We start from the raw sequence: 15,790 nt of genomic DNA, 5'->3' as shown, positions 1-15,790 counted from the left end.
TTTCTGGCAGCTCTTTTGAGCTGTATGCACTTTTATAATGGGCTAAATTTGACTTTTCAATCTGTGGCCATGTATAAAATTTTAGTGAGTGAAGGCTATTAGATGTTCCTCGACCTTTTCAACAGAGTAATCTCCCAAGCATCCTGGATACCCTTCGGCATGTTTGCTTATATTGCGAATGATTCTCCTGCACAGGTTGGCGATGGTGGCTCTGGTCACTTTGTCAAGATGGTTCACAATGGCATCGAATACGGTGACATGCAACTGATCTGTGAAGCCTATCACCTCATGAAAAACGCAGCTGGTCTGAACCACGACCAGATGAGTGAGGTGGGTAGAAGACATTGCTTGTAAACTTAAGTGCTTTAAAATTTATTGCTACCATTAGTAGTTCATTACATTGTGCAATTCTCATTGTACACTACTTACCTAACAATACTCCAGGAATATCTCACAGTACAAGAAATATACAATTTCATGGAAATTTTACACTGATGGATCAAAAACAGAAGACCATGTCGGATGCGCAGTAATAGAGGACAAAAGTGAAAAGGCAATATGTCTCCCTCAGCATGCAACAGTTTTCACCGCTGAGCGTTATGCCATCTGTACCGCTGTAAAAAAAATAGCAGATGAAAATATCTGAGACAGCATCATTTACACACTCCCTGAGTGTACTCTCTCCGTTACTCTAAAAATGCTGCCAACCCCTTAATATGAAGCATCACACACAATATGGCAAAGCTCACTACACAACAACATACCATAAAATTCTGCTTGGTCTTCAGTCACGTTGGGATCGATGGTAATGAGAGGGCAGATGCGTGCGCTGCACGATCCAGAAGTATGGAAATAAAACACGTACACAGTCCACACAGAGACTGCATTAAGTTAGTGCACTCGAAACTGAGCACACTGCATATGACACACTGAAGAGCGGTGTGCGCATTTGCTCAGCTGCACAGTACATTAGATCAACTACAAAAAGATCCTCTCTATTGCACTGTTTGTTGCTAAGGTTTTCTGTGTGGTCTACTATTTGTCCTAGCTTGAAGTGCGCCTTTTTCCTGTAGAGCCAAGTTTGTCACTTTTAATGGGCACATAATGGCACCAGTTGCGCTTGTAAACACATGCAACTTGTGGATCTTTTTTTTTTTTTTTAATGCAATAACATTAGTCTTGAAAAGCTGGCGTCAGTGTTCAGAGTGAAAAATGCCTCTTGGAGGTGATAGTTGGCAGGTGACAAGACCAGGCACTGTTTGCTTGATGGGTTGTATGATGTCATGAGACCACATGACATGGCCAAAGGAGTGGGAGCTGCCAACACTGATTGCTCCTTCGAGATTGGGGAGGAGGTGGAAATTGAACCCTCTGGAACTCTTGGATCCAGAGTCAGACATGCTATTCTTAATCATCTACGCAGGTAGGAAGATGACCTTAGTTTGTGGGAAGGGAACAAGGGTAATTGGAGATAGCGGGAGAGGGCCTTCCTCCAGTCAGCATAGTCTGGCTGGGGTAATGATGATAGTACATAGGTTTAATTTTGAATCCGTGTGATCTGCATTTCTCCTCCTTATTGCTTCCCCCCCCCCCCCCTCTCATTTTAAATTCTTAGGTTTTCACCAACTGGAACAAGGGTGTTCTAGACTCGTTCCTTATTGAAATCACAAGCAACATCCTCAAGTTCAAGGACACCGACAATCAGCCACTGGTGACAAAGATCAGGGACTCGGCCGGACAGGTGGGTTCTGGCTGTGTCCGTTCTTCCGGTCACTGGCCCTTTGCTTAATCCTTCTTGATTCTCAGATTCTCTTTTAATTCACACATCCTGTTTAGGTTTAATCAAATCACATTATGAAATGCATATGGTGTCACAAATTTCACTCTTAAGTTCTCCTTGCATAAAAGTTGCCTTGATTTAGCTATCCTGTACCACTTCACTCTTTGGACCAGTGAATTTGGTGCAGCGCTGAAAAACGCATTGCCGAAAGGGTTCTTACTGTTTTCTGTCATTGACCTCTTTTTTTAATTTCTGCCGGGGTGTCCTTTATTAATGCTGACTCTGTCCTGATTTCTTCAACTGATGCTTTCTTCAAATCCTAGAAAGGAACCGGAAAATGGACTGCCATTGCTGCACTTCAACATGGAATTCCAGTAACCCTGATAGGCAAGTCTATTTTGCATGGTTTTTCTTATCATTAGTAGGTGGTGTTGAATAGCACGTTTGAGTACTAGTATAATAATTTGCTGAGCTTTCCTTTTATTACAACACTCATGAAAGAAGTATGTTATAACACTGGCACCCAAAGCAGGTCTCAGTTAGAGCCCAACTACTCCGTGCAAAAACAGAGCTGGTTCCTACTGGAAATGTTGTATCAATACTGTGTTAGTAAGCTCTGTATTGGACTATGCAGTACGCCCATAGTCTAATCTTGCTGTCTTGATCTCCTGCGTGGGCCAGGTGGAACTGTTCAACTTTCATCTTGTTTCCAAATGGAATTTCCAGCTGTTAAAGAAGCAAGATTAGGTTACAGTTGGTTTACTGCTATTACTGCTATACTACTGGAACCAATTGTGTCCACTTGCTGTATGGCAGTTGGCAGCTGCAATATAGATTTTTGTTTGCAGTCTGCCACTCCCCGTTGATCCAGCTCAAGACTTAAATTTCCACTTTAGAATTCTCATCCCGAAATTAATTGCAGGTTTGAAAGCAAGTGTTCCAATTGCGAGAAAATTAAAGCAGCGAGATTGTTTGAAGATTGCAAACTGTGTTGAGTTTGAGGAAGATGGCAAATGTTTTCTGTGTATTTACAGGTGAAGCAGTATTTGCTCGTTGCCTGTCTTCCCTCAAGGACCAACGGGTTGAGGCTAGCAAGATCTTGTCTGGCCCAACTGGAAAGCTTACTGGGGATACTAAGGAGTTTGTGGAGCACGTCCGAAAGGTAAGCAGGCAGGGTATTGAGCTTGCACTCTGCATTTTTTCGTTTCAGAAATGTAAGATATTAATTGCAAAATGCTTTAAACTTGCAAAGCCACCGGAGTTTGAGGTTTTGGGATGAGTATGGAGAGAATGAACACAAAAGCGAGATTGTATTGCACATCCCTGAGCTTTTTAAAGCAATGTAGGCACGCCTTGTCCTCGCTGTTGTTTTGAGCAATCTTTGGAGCTCGTCCTAAAGAGCTCCATATTCACCAGCTAATGAAGCATGCATGAAAGGACACAGTGCACATACTGGAGAGGTTGGTCATATGAAAATATCTGCTAGGATAGTGGATGCGGCATGCGGGTTCCTTTGGTTCTTCTTTTTAGAGTTCTGCTTTCAAGGATTGCTTAATCTTTAATACAAAGTTAGTGCAACAACTACCAAATAGAGAACAGATTCAACAAGTTACATAGTAAATATCATAAATAACTTGTTTACAGCTCTTATATATTAAATTATCCTTACCGCATGCAGTCTTTGAAATTAAGAAAAAAAAAAGACCCCTTATTGGTCATCAAATTTTAGACACTTGCCTTGAACAATGTGGAGGAGTGTCAAACGTTTTTACTCATATTCTTTCAGGCACTGTACGCTTCCAAGATAGTCTCGTACGCCCAGGGCTTCATGCTGCTGCGGAGCGCTGCCAAGGAGTACAAGTGGACCCTCAATTATGGTGCTATTGCTCTGATGTGGAGAGGTGGCTGCATCATCCGAAGGTTGGTACAGCCGCTGGTCTCTTGGCTGAGCTGGTAGTTATTGTATTGCAGACTTCAGGGCATCAACATGATAGCGCATGGTAGGGCATCAACATGATAGTGCATGGTTTTTTTCTCCGGTAGCATAAACACATTCCTAGGATTCTCAAACTGGGTTTCATGAAACCTATTGCATAGTGGGCGGAACAGCGTGAAAACACGAAGCACACAAGAAAAGCACAACAGACGAGCGCTGTTGTTCTTCTGTTGTGCTTCTCTTCTTGTGTGCTTCGTGTCTTCGTGCTGTTCCACCCACTGTGCAATTGTAACAAATCGCCTAACTGTCCATCCTATTTCGAAACCTCTTAATCTCTTGCAGGGATTTTTTTTGTTTGTTTGCTCCCTAAATACCTATATCCGTGCATGCTTCAGCTGTCACCTTTCCTTACCCCTCTTTTTGAACTTGCCCTACTGTTATCTACTGCGAACTAGTTCACAATATATTGCCGGCCGTTACCAATTAGAAATGAATATTTTTAATGCATTGGCACTGGAAGCTCCTTTGGGCAAAACAGCAAATTATGGCTTATGTCACGTTGTGACTGGCCACCTGCCGTGGTTGGTTACAGAAGAGCTAGCTAGCACCTACCACAGTTTGCAGGTGGCGAAGTTGGGAGAGGGAAATCTCCTTAATGGCTGATAATGACTGTGAATCATTCAGCAAAAAATGAAAAGGACTGATTCTGCAAAGACCATAGCGAAATTTGTCGACAGCTTGCTCAGCGAAGTTTAGCAAAGCTTTTAATGAGCAAAGAAACGCATCATGGTAATACAGAAAAACATGAGGATGAAATAAAAGGTATTAAAATGAAGGAGTCAAAAGCAAGAAGAGCTAAGGCTAATGCATTATCATTGCGTAGTGGTAATCGAGTGCCCTCATAATCAAGTTATGCCAGAAGTAATGGGAGCCAAGGCATGCAAGGTATTTCTCCACTTTTAAGTCATTGAGGTTCCTTTAGGCTGAAGATATTGAAAACCCCTGCTATATTTCAAGCACTGCATGGCAGCTTGTATGGTGCACTAACTAAAAGTACCTAACTACAAGTACTTCTATATCCAGGCATACCGCCTTGTTTCTAATGCAGAGCTGTCTTAAAAAATATCAAGAATCTGACTTTATAATGCATACCAAATGAAGCGTAATGTCGGACAGAGGTGGTGTGCATGTGTGGAATGCTGCCCCGTAAAGGTATCTCTGAAAAGTAGTGAGTAAAACGGAGGTGGGCAAGCATTGCCAGAGAATGCAATGACTACTCAGCACGGGCTTGCCAACTGAACTTGTAATGACTTGGGGGTGATGCACTAGTCTGTCTGCTCCACCTGAACATTTTATTGCGTCTTACTGTTGTGCATTGTACTAATTGCAACATGCTGAACCTTGTGCCCCATTCACTTTTCAGAAAAACATATCGAGCATGTGAAAAATGTTGTGATCTTCAGTTGTATGTGTTTCAGAGGGCATAAAGAAACAATGGTGGCTACTGATATTGAATGCAGTGAAAACAAAAGATGCCATGATGATTAGTCAGTGCTATAGCCACAGTTTCAAAAACCAGGCAGGGTTAAATGAGAAAGTGCAGAAACTCAAAAAAGGCAATGATGTGATGTTCACCTCCTAATAATGGAGGTCTGTGTTATCTTTTTTTGGTAAAGCTAGTTGCATCATACTCCCACGTTTTTCCCCTCATTTACTAAAGATTTACGAAACTAAATCTTGAGGGTATAAAAAATTTGTACCTTATTTCCGGTTATTTAGAAGTGCAGGGACTAGCCTTGATTTTGCAATATTTTTTTTTGTTCTTGCAGCTTTAATAGAGCTACTCGGGTATCCTGCAGTGCTATAAAATTCTTACTGCAAAGTTAGCGCTGGAGCCCTATATATGCTTCAGTTTGTAACATATGTGCCCATAAACATGTAGGAGCTAATTGGTGCACTTTGTTCACTTTTTTCCAAGGCAAAAATACCTTTTACAGAAGTGAACAGTGTCTATTCATCTTTCTCCTCAGTGATGTGCCATGCAAGCAATTCAAGCTGTCCTAGGTAAAATCGAGAGCAGAAAGTTTGGGGAACTCTTAAGCTTTGCGTTTAAGGGTATGACGTGATATCTTTAATGGCTCTTGTCTGCGGGCCTTCTCGTAGGTCCTCCTTCCCATACATGCGTTTTGCTGTTCACTCAGTCACTAATCGCTTAATTTTTGCCTCTATTATCTTAAACACATTCGTTGGCATGTAGTTCTATGCTACCCAGATACCTGAATGATCAGCTGACATATAGTCATATAGCTCTGCTCTGGTCAAGCGTACGAACATACCCGAGTGTCCCAGGAGTAGCGTGCCTGGCTTGGTATCCATGAGCTCTGGAACGTAGATTGCTATCCTACTCTTCCACTTTAAATGAGCAACCAGAGTTGGCATGTCCTCCCAACTTTGCGATATCACGTCTCTGATTAAGTCTCATTGCTCATCAACGAATTGGTGCTTAGCATGTCAGTTGCTACGACCATGCCAGTGGGTACGTTCGATGTTTAGTCCCGGGCAGTCCCAGACTACTTGCTGACAGGAGTCTGGTGTTTGATTTTCCTCGGGCAGCCCAAAAGCTCCACCCGCTAGCACAGCTCTCGGGAAAATAGCTCCATGCAGGCGGCCATATTGAGTTAGACTCATTGTGCATACTGAGTACTTTTCGTGTTTCTGCAGATGATATCCAGCAGATGAGCTGTAAGATATTTGAAGCTTGCTTCTCTGCTTTCTTGTCTTGAATTTCACTACACATGGAAATGGACAGAGATTGCTTGTTCGTGCTGTCCAGAAGTTCTTCACTTGTTTCGCGATCTTTTCAGCGAGCAGGCCTGAAAGCGTCGCAAGCGAACCGCTGTGTGCTTGAGCAGCTAACGCTTATTGTAAATGATTTTGCGAACGCTTTCATCTGCTTTCGTTCGAGCTCAGTGAGCAAGGCCCTTTATTTAAAGAAGTTCGCGAGCAGCAACAGCAAGCAAAGCCTGCCTAACGGAGTTCTGTAAAACGCTTCGAATTCAGGCATATCATGCTTTGTTCACAAAAAGCACCAATTGATTCGTGCCTCTGTTATCTATCTTTAGTATTACATGCGCATTTAAAGATAGACGCGCGTGCAGCGTCACTGCGAAAGAACTGCGGCATGGGGGACTGATGGTCGGCATAGTTTGCCAAAAGCAAACAATGGAGGGAGCTTGGAAGGTCATGTGCCCATAATGCTACTTCCCGCCATCAGCCAGTCCGGGACTGGAAAATCGAATGTACCCAGTGGTTTTTCTTGGTCACAATGCTGACAGCACGGAATATTCCAGCAAGCACTGGGCAGGGATATATTTTGAGAGCATTCAAAGATAGCTGGAGTTCCTAAGGGCATTCGTTTCCTCTGCTTACACCCTTCTGTCTTCCTGCTTCGGCCCCTGTCACCAGTGCCTTCCTGGGCAACATCAAGGCAGCTTTTGACAAGAACCGCGAGCTGAGTTGCCTGCTGCTGGACAGCTTCTTCGTGGAGGCCATCCGTGATTGCCAGGCATCGTGGCGTCACGTGGTGGCAACTGCCGCGCAGCTCGGAATCCCCACGCCGGCTTTCAGCACCGCACTGGCCTTCTACGATGGATTCCGTTCGGACACACTGCCGGCCAACCTTATCCAGGTATGTCTCGACAGCCTGGCTTGATCTCGCTAGCTTATTTTGCGGCGTCTGTATTCTTTCCTTTCTATACGCAATGCACTTGTGGATGTGCTGTCCTTTCTCCTTGTACTGTCAAATCTCGATATAACGAGTCACGCGGGACCGCCGAAAATCGTTCGTTATTTTGAAATGCCGTTGTAATGAAAAACCTCTGGTTATGAGCCTATGGTCAAGCCTAGGAACAAAAATGACTTACCTTGCCAGTAAACACCTGTAGAGACAAGAGAGCGCTCAAATGAAAATGTTGCACTCACTTCAAAAGTGATTTATTTAAAGAAATCTGTTATTTTCTGCTGGTGCGTGCAGCACGCACGACTGATCAGAAATGCCTCTACACTTTCAACTTTGCGCAACACCTCATCGGGCACATCACTACACCGAGTGATGAAAGTGCGGACTTTGTTCATGTGGATCAAAACGTCCGAGTGCGTTATAGTCTCATCTTCATCGGTGTTCAGTGATCCACAGTCCTCTTCCGTCGGGTCGTCATCGTCACTGGACACGTCGCGAACGCTGTCAATGATGTCTTCGGTCGTCAACTCCGCCGACGTTAGTGCTGCGCTGTCGCTTTCCACGTAGTCGTCGAAAGAAGAGACGGCGGGCAGCAGTTTCTCAACCTCGGTCCACAGGTCTTCCGGGCCGTTGTCATTCATCTCCAGGTCGTCTTGATGCACAGGCGCTTTGACAAGCCCTGCTTTCCGCCAGCAGTTGCTGATGGTAGACGCCTTCAAATTCCACCAAGATCCCGTGAACATTTCCGCTGCCTGGCGAATGTTAATTACAGTTGGCTGCTTCAGGCGCAGACTGATAATCAGCCGCTGTACAAGGCGCTTACGGAATTCTACCTTCACACTCTTAATAATGCCTTGATCTAGCGGTTGCAGCAAAGATGTGTTGTTTGGCGGCAGAAATTCTAGGCGAACGTGTGTCAGGCGAACATTCACGATGTGCGCAGAGTTGTCGACAACCAAAAGAATTTTTCTGTCATCCTTCCTCATTTGATCATAGAGTTTGATGAGCCACTCGGAGAACAATTCTCTGGTCATCCAGGCACGTTTGTTCGCACGGTAGTCGTACGGTGTGGACATGACATCCTTCATGCAGCGAGGCTTCACATACTTGCCGATGACGAGCGGTTTAATCTTCTTCGTGCCTTTTGCATTGCAACAGAGCAGAACTGTTAAGCGAAGATGAGACTTTTTTCCTCCTTTGCACTGCTGTCCTTCGAAGTGCATCGTCCGATCTGGCAGCAGCTGGTAAAAACACGCGGTTTCGTCCGCGTTGAAAATGTCTTCACAGTACGACTCGGCCACCTCACGAAAACAATCATTCCGCCAGGAATCCGCGGTTTCTTTGTCAGCTGCCTTTTCCTCACCTGACACTACCTGCCAAGTTATTCCGTTCCTTTGACGGAAACGGAAAAGCCAGCCCGCACTTGCTTCAAACCCAGTTATTTCAAGTGCATCGGCAAACTCGCGTGCCTTTTCTTGCAGCATTGGGCCAGACACGGGAACGTTTTGCAGTCTGGCGTCTTTAAACCACGTGAGGACAGCCTGGTCTACATCCTGAAAGTTTCCTAGACGCAGCCGTTTCCTCGTAGGAGCAAGTTGAGATCCCCGGTGAAGTTTTGTAACCTTGTCACGATCCTTCAAAATGGTCGCGACGGTAGATGGGGCAATGCCACGCTGCCTGTAGAAGTGGATTTGTTTTTTTCCTCCGTCGATTTCTCGCAAAATGTCCACTTTTTCCTGCAGTGAAAACTGCTTTCGCTTCTTCTTGGCGCCGTCGTTGGCTGCATTCATCATAGGACTTTTCGCAGTAAGGCCACCAGCAACAAAAAACACCTGTTCGCGCGTACGTGAACACGAACGTCCGACCAACGAACGTCGCACAACACAAAGAGAAAAAGCCAGGCCAAGGACTAGGCCACTAGGCCTGCTAAGCCATTGGATATTAAACCACAGCTTTGCGGTGGCGCTAGGAGTTGGCGCTAAATATGGCGATGATAGCTACTGCCCATGGGACGTACACACAGAAACGGCGATTTCTGTTTCACGCGAGAGTTGCGGCGCTGTTAATTTTAGCCGAATTCGTTATACTGATGTTCCTTGATAATAGCGGAAAAAATAAATATGTTCGTTAATCTGAAATATGCGTTATATTGAAATTCGTAGTACTGAAATATTTTTACATTGAAAATATTGAAAATCAGTTGGGGATTTTAAAAATATTCATTAGTTTGAAAAATTCGTTAATCTGGTATTCGTAGTAACGAGATTTGACTGTACTAAGAAACCAGCCCTTTTTTTTTTTTTGGCTGATACTAAATAATTTATCACTGAAACAACAGAAGCCAAAGATCTGAAGATGCAAAGGACAAACAAATTCTATAGGACTGTTGTGTTTAGTGTGTTCTAGTGTGGCTTGAAGTATGCCTTAGGATTTGTTACAAGATGTTGTTGGATAGTTGCTGGATACTTTCCTTTTTTGATTGCAACAGCAGTGGTTTCACTTTCTTAGAGTATATATTTATAGATGTGGATATTTTAATCCTTTGTGCCCTTACAGGGAAGTCAGACCTGACTTTGTAATAGTAATGAAATAGTGCACTCTCCTTGATCAACCTGTTGTTGAATTAAGCAGCACCAGTGACTACCCGGTGTGTGTTTTTTTGGTGAGAGCTGCAACAGTTGCGATGAGCATTACAACAGTAATCCAAAACCGCTCAAAGGCAGCCTCTAAAGCGCAATGCACTCACAATAACAATGTAGTACTTCTAGCGGATACACTGTATTGTTAACAGAAATCGTCGGTAGTGCTTTCAGAGTATGAATAACCATTTTTTGTTAGTCTCTAATTTCTTTTCCGTAGAGCTTTTATAGAGCAGAATAATCATTCGGCAACCACTCGCACTCTGGCTGGAAAAGAAATCTGTACAGGAGGCCTAGTAATATTCCAGAATACTGATTTTAATAAATTATCGAGCAAGGAGGGAGTTGATGTAACATTTGAAAAATTGGTTTTAGACAAAATTTTCATTAAGAACACAAATTTTATACTTCCTTGTACAACCCTTGTGGTCTATCTGTAAAATTATTGCAAAAAATTATAATGGCAAAATAATGCGCATTCAGGTACATGTTTTGTTTTTTTCTTATGTCTCAAGCCTTATCGAAGTAGGAGTATAGAGTTGTTCCAGATCACACCGAATAAGCTTTCCTTGTGCACTGCAGGCCCAGCGGGACTACTTTGGTGCGCACACATATGAGCGGCTTGCAGAGCCCGGAAAGTTCGTTCACACCAACTGGACCGGCACTGGCGGCAACGTCTCCTCCTCCTCCTACAACGCGTGATCTCTGTGTGCACTTGGCTTGAATCGCCTCTCCTTCTTCCCCTCACCCCTCACATGCACCTCTTGGCCAGAAGGCTTGTCACCTTTTGACACCAGTTTTGGGAGATGCATTGTCTTAATTATTTTCTGGTTAAAATAAAAATTTTTTAAAGTTTTCTTTGAGAAAGCTTTTTCCATCTGCTTTGTGTGCAGAAATATACTCTGCAAGAGTGGAAACAAGGTTTAGAAATCATAGTTGTTGATAATTTCATCGAAACTCAATGTAAGGATTGTAGAAAAAAAAAAACTTCAGTTTCAAGGTACCTCCCCTAGTTTCTGCATACACGTCTTTACACCGATCTGAAATGCTGTCAAATCTTCATACATAAAGCGAAATGTGTGGAAATGTAGCGTTGAAGTGAGTATATACTGCATTTCAAGATTATGCCACAGTGTCATACAGACAGCTATTTTTGATTATATTACATTAAGGCTACCTCCTTTTCTTTCAATAAATTAGTCTTTTTCACTTTTAAACTTCCTTGGTTAGCTTTTAAAATGCTTTCAAGAAAGAAATCTTGCAACTGAAGGCGTCACAATATTGTAGTAGCGCTGCATCGGCTGCGCTGCTAAAGGCAAAAGCTGTTGTTGGCATCTGTCCGAGATATTATTGGATTTATGTTAGTTTACATATTTGTGTTCTATTTAAAACTATCCTAGTACTCCAATTTATAGTTGTAGCGAAGTCTGTGCATCTTAATGTTATGCTCTGCACACAACCGAAGCTGTGCGTCCGTTGTGTCCATAGAGTTGCATAGAGCTACGGCAATAACTGTAGGTCGTGTCCTCGATGTAATGTTTTGCAGACACTGGATGGCACTGAGCAATTAAGACCACCATATCAAAAAATTCAGTTCATTTTTTTGCTGTCCTTCTCAGCTCCAAATTAGCTCATTTGGGAATGGGGCTTTTGAGTGACTAGAAAGATGTTGGAAAGGTTAGCAGACTGTCCCTTTAAGGTCAGAATTTGTTCTGTGAGACCAACAAATTATGATTTTGCAGAATAAAGTCTGGAGAGTACCCTAAATTTAACAAGTTCCTGGTTACCATATCCACCACTGAAGTGAATGCCACTAGTGCCAATCTAGAGGAGCAAGTGGGATCTCGTAAGCTTGCGCTAGATTGAATTTGTGCATTTTAAAAGCCAAGTCATTTTTCTCTGTAGTTTTTCTTGTTAATAAATTCCAGCATTACACATTTTGAACATGCATCGTTTCTGAGGTTGCTGCAGTCTGCTTAAGCTGTCAGTTGCTATGGTTCTGTACCTCAGTGCCAGACCTACACATCAGAACCCAGCGTAAACTCCCATTTCTGCCCCAAAAATAAGTTGCGAGAAGCTTGCTTAACAAAGTTTCGAATGGGCAAAAAATTGAGTGGCGATTTTCATGTGCGCAGCAAATGTTTCAGTGAGCAAAGTTTTGGCTATGGAGTTGGTACAAAACAGGTGTGCACATTTAAGTCCTTGTGAAGTTAACCAAGACAGGCATGATGGAAAAGATGCTGGCTTCTTCATGGAGTAGTACGCTCTCACAACTGACAAAAGATCAAACGGCCGTGCCGGACCAATGAAGGTTTTTCAAAAGCAGAGAGGCATCAGATTTTTTTCTCAATGGAGACGTTGACGTCGGGCAATAAAACTTTCACTACTGAAATGAACTAAGATTCTGCCATAATGCACAGCAGTATTCAGGATGAGTCATCTCGGGCAGATTCAGCAGTACTGAATTTCCAAGTGACAGAGAAGGCAAATAAACTTGAGCAAGAACATTATAGGTTGTCATTTGCCGAGGTAAGTGTCAAGAAAACTACTTGGAGAAAATAAATATCTGCCCAAAGCCAAAGTGACTGTCAAGTCAGTCAGCAAGAATTCGTTGCGTGGAACATGCTTCTTCACAGCTGCATTAAAGAATTTCCCTGTGTCGTCTTTTGTCCAACTTGCCTATATTACTATGTTCAAGGGAGCAGTTCGACTGTGCTGCTCACTCTACATTGTCGCAGGCACTCCACAACGGCTTTGCCAGTCTCATAGAGAAATTACTTAGATTCAGTAAGCGTTTACCCTGTATTTCCATAACAGCAATGACAACACTGCAGCTGGTGCTCGTTGTTGACTTAGTGATTAAAGCTTGCCGATATAAGCGTTGACGTCTCGCAGACTCTGTAAACTGCTTGTTTACTGAATGGGTGGGCCTAATACCTCAAATTAAGCTTGAAGAGGCCCATGTCATCGAGTGCATTAAATTACTAAATATATCAATGTAATGCTAATGAGCAACTAAACTGTCTGAGAAAGGGTATGAGGTGACAGCGTATGAGGCCCCCGCCCGCAGCTCCCTGACGGATCTTTGTACGCGTGCATGCAGTTTGCAGTCTGTCCCTTTATTTGTGCCTCTGTTATCTCTCGCATACTCTAATAAGTGAACAAGTGCAGGGCAAATTACGGGCTTCATTATGACATTCATAAGAAGGGAGTCGTGCAGTCGCTGTTGTCTCCTTCACACATATTGTAACCTACAGGCAGCAGTAAGCTATCACACATGTGAAAGGCCATCTGACGTAGATGTAAAGGCCTGTTTAACAAAGCTGTACTAACGTGCCATTATAGAGTGGGTGTCGCATGTCTTTCTTGGATGCAACAGTTATGCACTTTCCCGCTAGTGTTATAAATCAATTCATTTTTCAAAAAGTTCTGAAGGGTCACCTGGGCTAAATGCTGTCATGTCAGCTTGACGAGGCCCAGGTGCCCGGTATGCAATAAGGCAGGGCATGGTGCCTACCATGCATAGTGCAGTACAGTGAAAAAATAATACATAAATACATGGCAAAGATTTGTACATGTAAAAAATGAACTATAACAGGACATTGATACACATGTGCAATAAAACATGAGATCATTAAAAAATTAAATGGAGGAGAAAAAAATCGTACAGGTGCAATGCAAGGTAGACAAATACTTTTGAAACTGAAACATACAGTAAACAAGGGCATTTTCACATTAAAAGCTTCATAGCATGGGGATAACAGGCAATATCAAGCTCTAAAATCTAATGGGATAAAAGATGCGTGAGCCTTAGTGGAGGTTGGGGCTGCTGAATTGATCACATTGAAAATTTGTGGAAGAGTTTCAAATACTGTAGATTGTAATTGGTTCGGAAATGTGGAACCGGTCACAAATCAGTGCTGTGTGTAGAGGCAAAACTTTGATTATGTTCTAAGGATGCGATGGACGTGATAAATAGTTAGAAAGTGCTGAGTAGAAATTTATTGTTAAATAGCTTATGTCGAGTGCAGTTGCACTACACAAACTGCAGATCTTGGTTAATTATTGCTAATTATTTCAGTGTGATTTAAAATTTATCTTTAAGCTACTTCAAGTCATATACTGTTGAAATGTCTCAACGAATAGAATTCAAAAACAACCCAGGTAGCTCCGAACATTCGAATAATTTTATAAAAGTGTTATGTAGGTTGCCTGAATACTGCCTAATTGCTGCAACATAAAACATATTAACATTCGAAGGAAACATTATAATGTTGACTTTTGAATGTTACTGTAATGCTATATAATGTTTGTTGCATTTTGTACATTGTTTTAATGTTGCAAAGAAATGTTTTTATACAATCCTCTACGCATTCAAAAATGTCTCATTCATAACTATACTCCGTTTCATACATCGAGTGCAACACTGCCAAAGCTACAGTTCTTGTTTGCGTTCTCCGCATCCGCGATGAAAAATAGTGCCTGCTCTTGACGAGAAGAAATAATAGTTATTTTGTCTGCAAGTTATTTTGTCTTACATTTGCCATCAACTTCATAAAGAGCACCTTTTTTAGGAAGAAAGGATCGGATTCGGTGAATTTGTATGTTTCTTATGTCGTTTTCGTTCGGGTCGCGTTTTCGCTTCCCCGCAACCTTGCCAGCTGTGCCACTAGATGGCGCTGGCTGTGCCCTCTGCGCTGCGCATCTCTTTTTGAGAAATTGTTTCTTCGGTGTGCATTTTTTCTATAAGATCCGCACTGCGAAGATGTCTAGGCATGCGAAGCAAGTTATTGCAAACGTGTATGCTCCGAATAGAGCCCGTTTCTGCAGGAACCACTCGGCCACAAAACAAGCGCGTAGTGGTACGCCTCTTTTTTTTTTTCTTGCGGACTATTTGCGTAGCTTTCGCTGCGTTGCACCTGATGTATGAAACGGAGTATAAACACAGCATCACAAATATATTTCAAGCACCGAGTCCTAGCACTTTTAAACTTCTATTAAACATGTTTCTCAAACAACACTTCTTTACCAGCAAAAATTTGAGATGATGCTGCCACAGAGTGCATACATAGCCCTATTATTTTCTTAGAAACTCATTTTCTTTGAAGGTATAGCAACCGCAGATCCGGACAACGAAAGGGAAATAACTAAGAGATTAAGATGGGGGTGGAGCGCATTTGGAAGGTACTCACGCATTATGACTAGCATTTTATCGGTATCACTTAAGAGGAAAGTGTATAACAGTTGCATCCTACCTGTACTGACCTATCGGGCTGAAACATGGAAGTTAAGGAAAAGGGTTCTACTTAAGTTGAGGGCAATGTAGATGGCCATGGAACAGAAAATTGTAGGTGTAATATTAAGAGAGAGGAAGCGTGTAGATTGGGTCAGAGAAATAACTCAAGTTACTGACATTCTAGTCGAAATTAAGAAGCAATGAGCATGAACTGGACATGTAGTGCGAAGAGAGGATAACCGATGGTCTCTTAAGAGTAACCGATTGGATTCCAATGAAGGGAAAGCGTATCAGGAGGTGGCAGAACATTAGGTGGGTGGATGAGGTTGGGAACTTCGCAGGGGTCATGTGGATTCAGCTATCACCGGACCAGATTAATTGGAGGAAAACGGGAGAGGCCTTTTTCCTGCAGTGGGTATAGCCCGGCTGATGATGATGACGACGACGATGATGGTGATGA

At 42.8% G+C, this 15,790-nt stretch overlaps 1 protein-coding gene across 2 annotated transcripts in view; it reads left to right on the top strand.

Annotated features, from left to right (window-relative positions):
- Pgd (phosphogluconate dehydrogenase) overlaps nucleotides 1-10,952 on the top strand; it is a 66,402-nt gene extending 55,450 nt beyond the window's left edge. For both annotated transcript variants that reach the window (XM_084598215.1, XM_084598214.1), the window contains exons 6-12: nucleotides 196-330; nucleotides 1,616-1,741; nucleotides 2,104-2,167; nucleotides 2,815-2,942; nucleotides 3,567-3,700; nucleotides 7,182-7,404; nucleotides 10,677-10,952. In XM_084598215.1, coding sequence (XP_084454341.1) covers nucleotides 196-330; nucleotides 1,616-1,741; nucleotides 2,104-2,167; nucleotides 2,815-2,942; nucleotides 3,567-3,700; nucleotides 7,182-7,404; nucleotides 10,677-10,796 — 930 coding nt within the window. In that variant the 3' untranslated portion in view covers nucleotides 10,797-10,952. The remainder of the gene's footprint in view (nucleotides 1-195; nucleotides 331-1,615; nucleotides 1,742-2,103; nucleotides 2,168-2,814; nucleotides 2,943-3,566; nucleotides 3,701-7,181; nucleotides 7,405-10,676) is intronic.
- The last annotated feature ends 4,838 nt before the right edge of the window (nucleotides 10,953-15,790 follow it).

Source organism: Amblyomma maculatum, chromosome 3 (genome assembly GCF_055883805.1).
Source record: "Amblyomma maculatum isolate TAMU_Amacu chromosome 3, ASM5588380v1, whole genome shotgun sequence".
In the NCBI taxonomy this organism is placed as follows: Eukaryota; Metazoa; Arthropoda; class Arachnida; order Ixodida; family Ixodidae; genus Amblyomma; species Amblyomma maculatum.
Note: the sequence above shows the minus strand (reverse complement) of the source record. Positions and strands in the feature narration are given on the sequence as shown.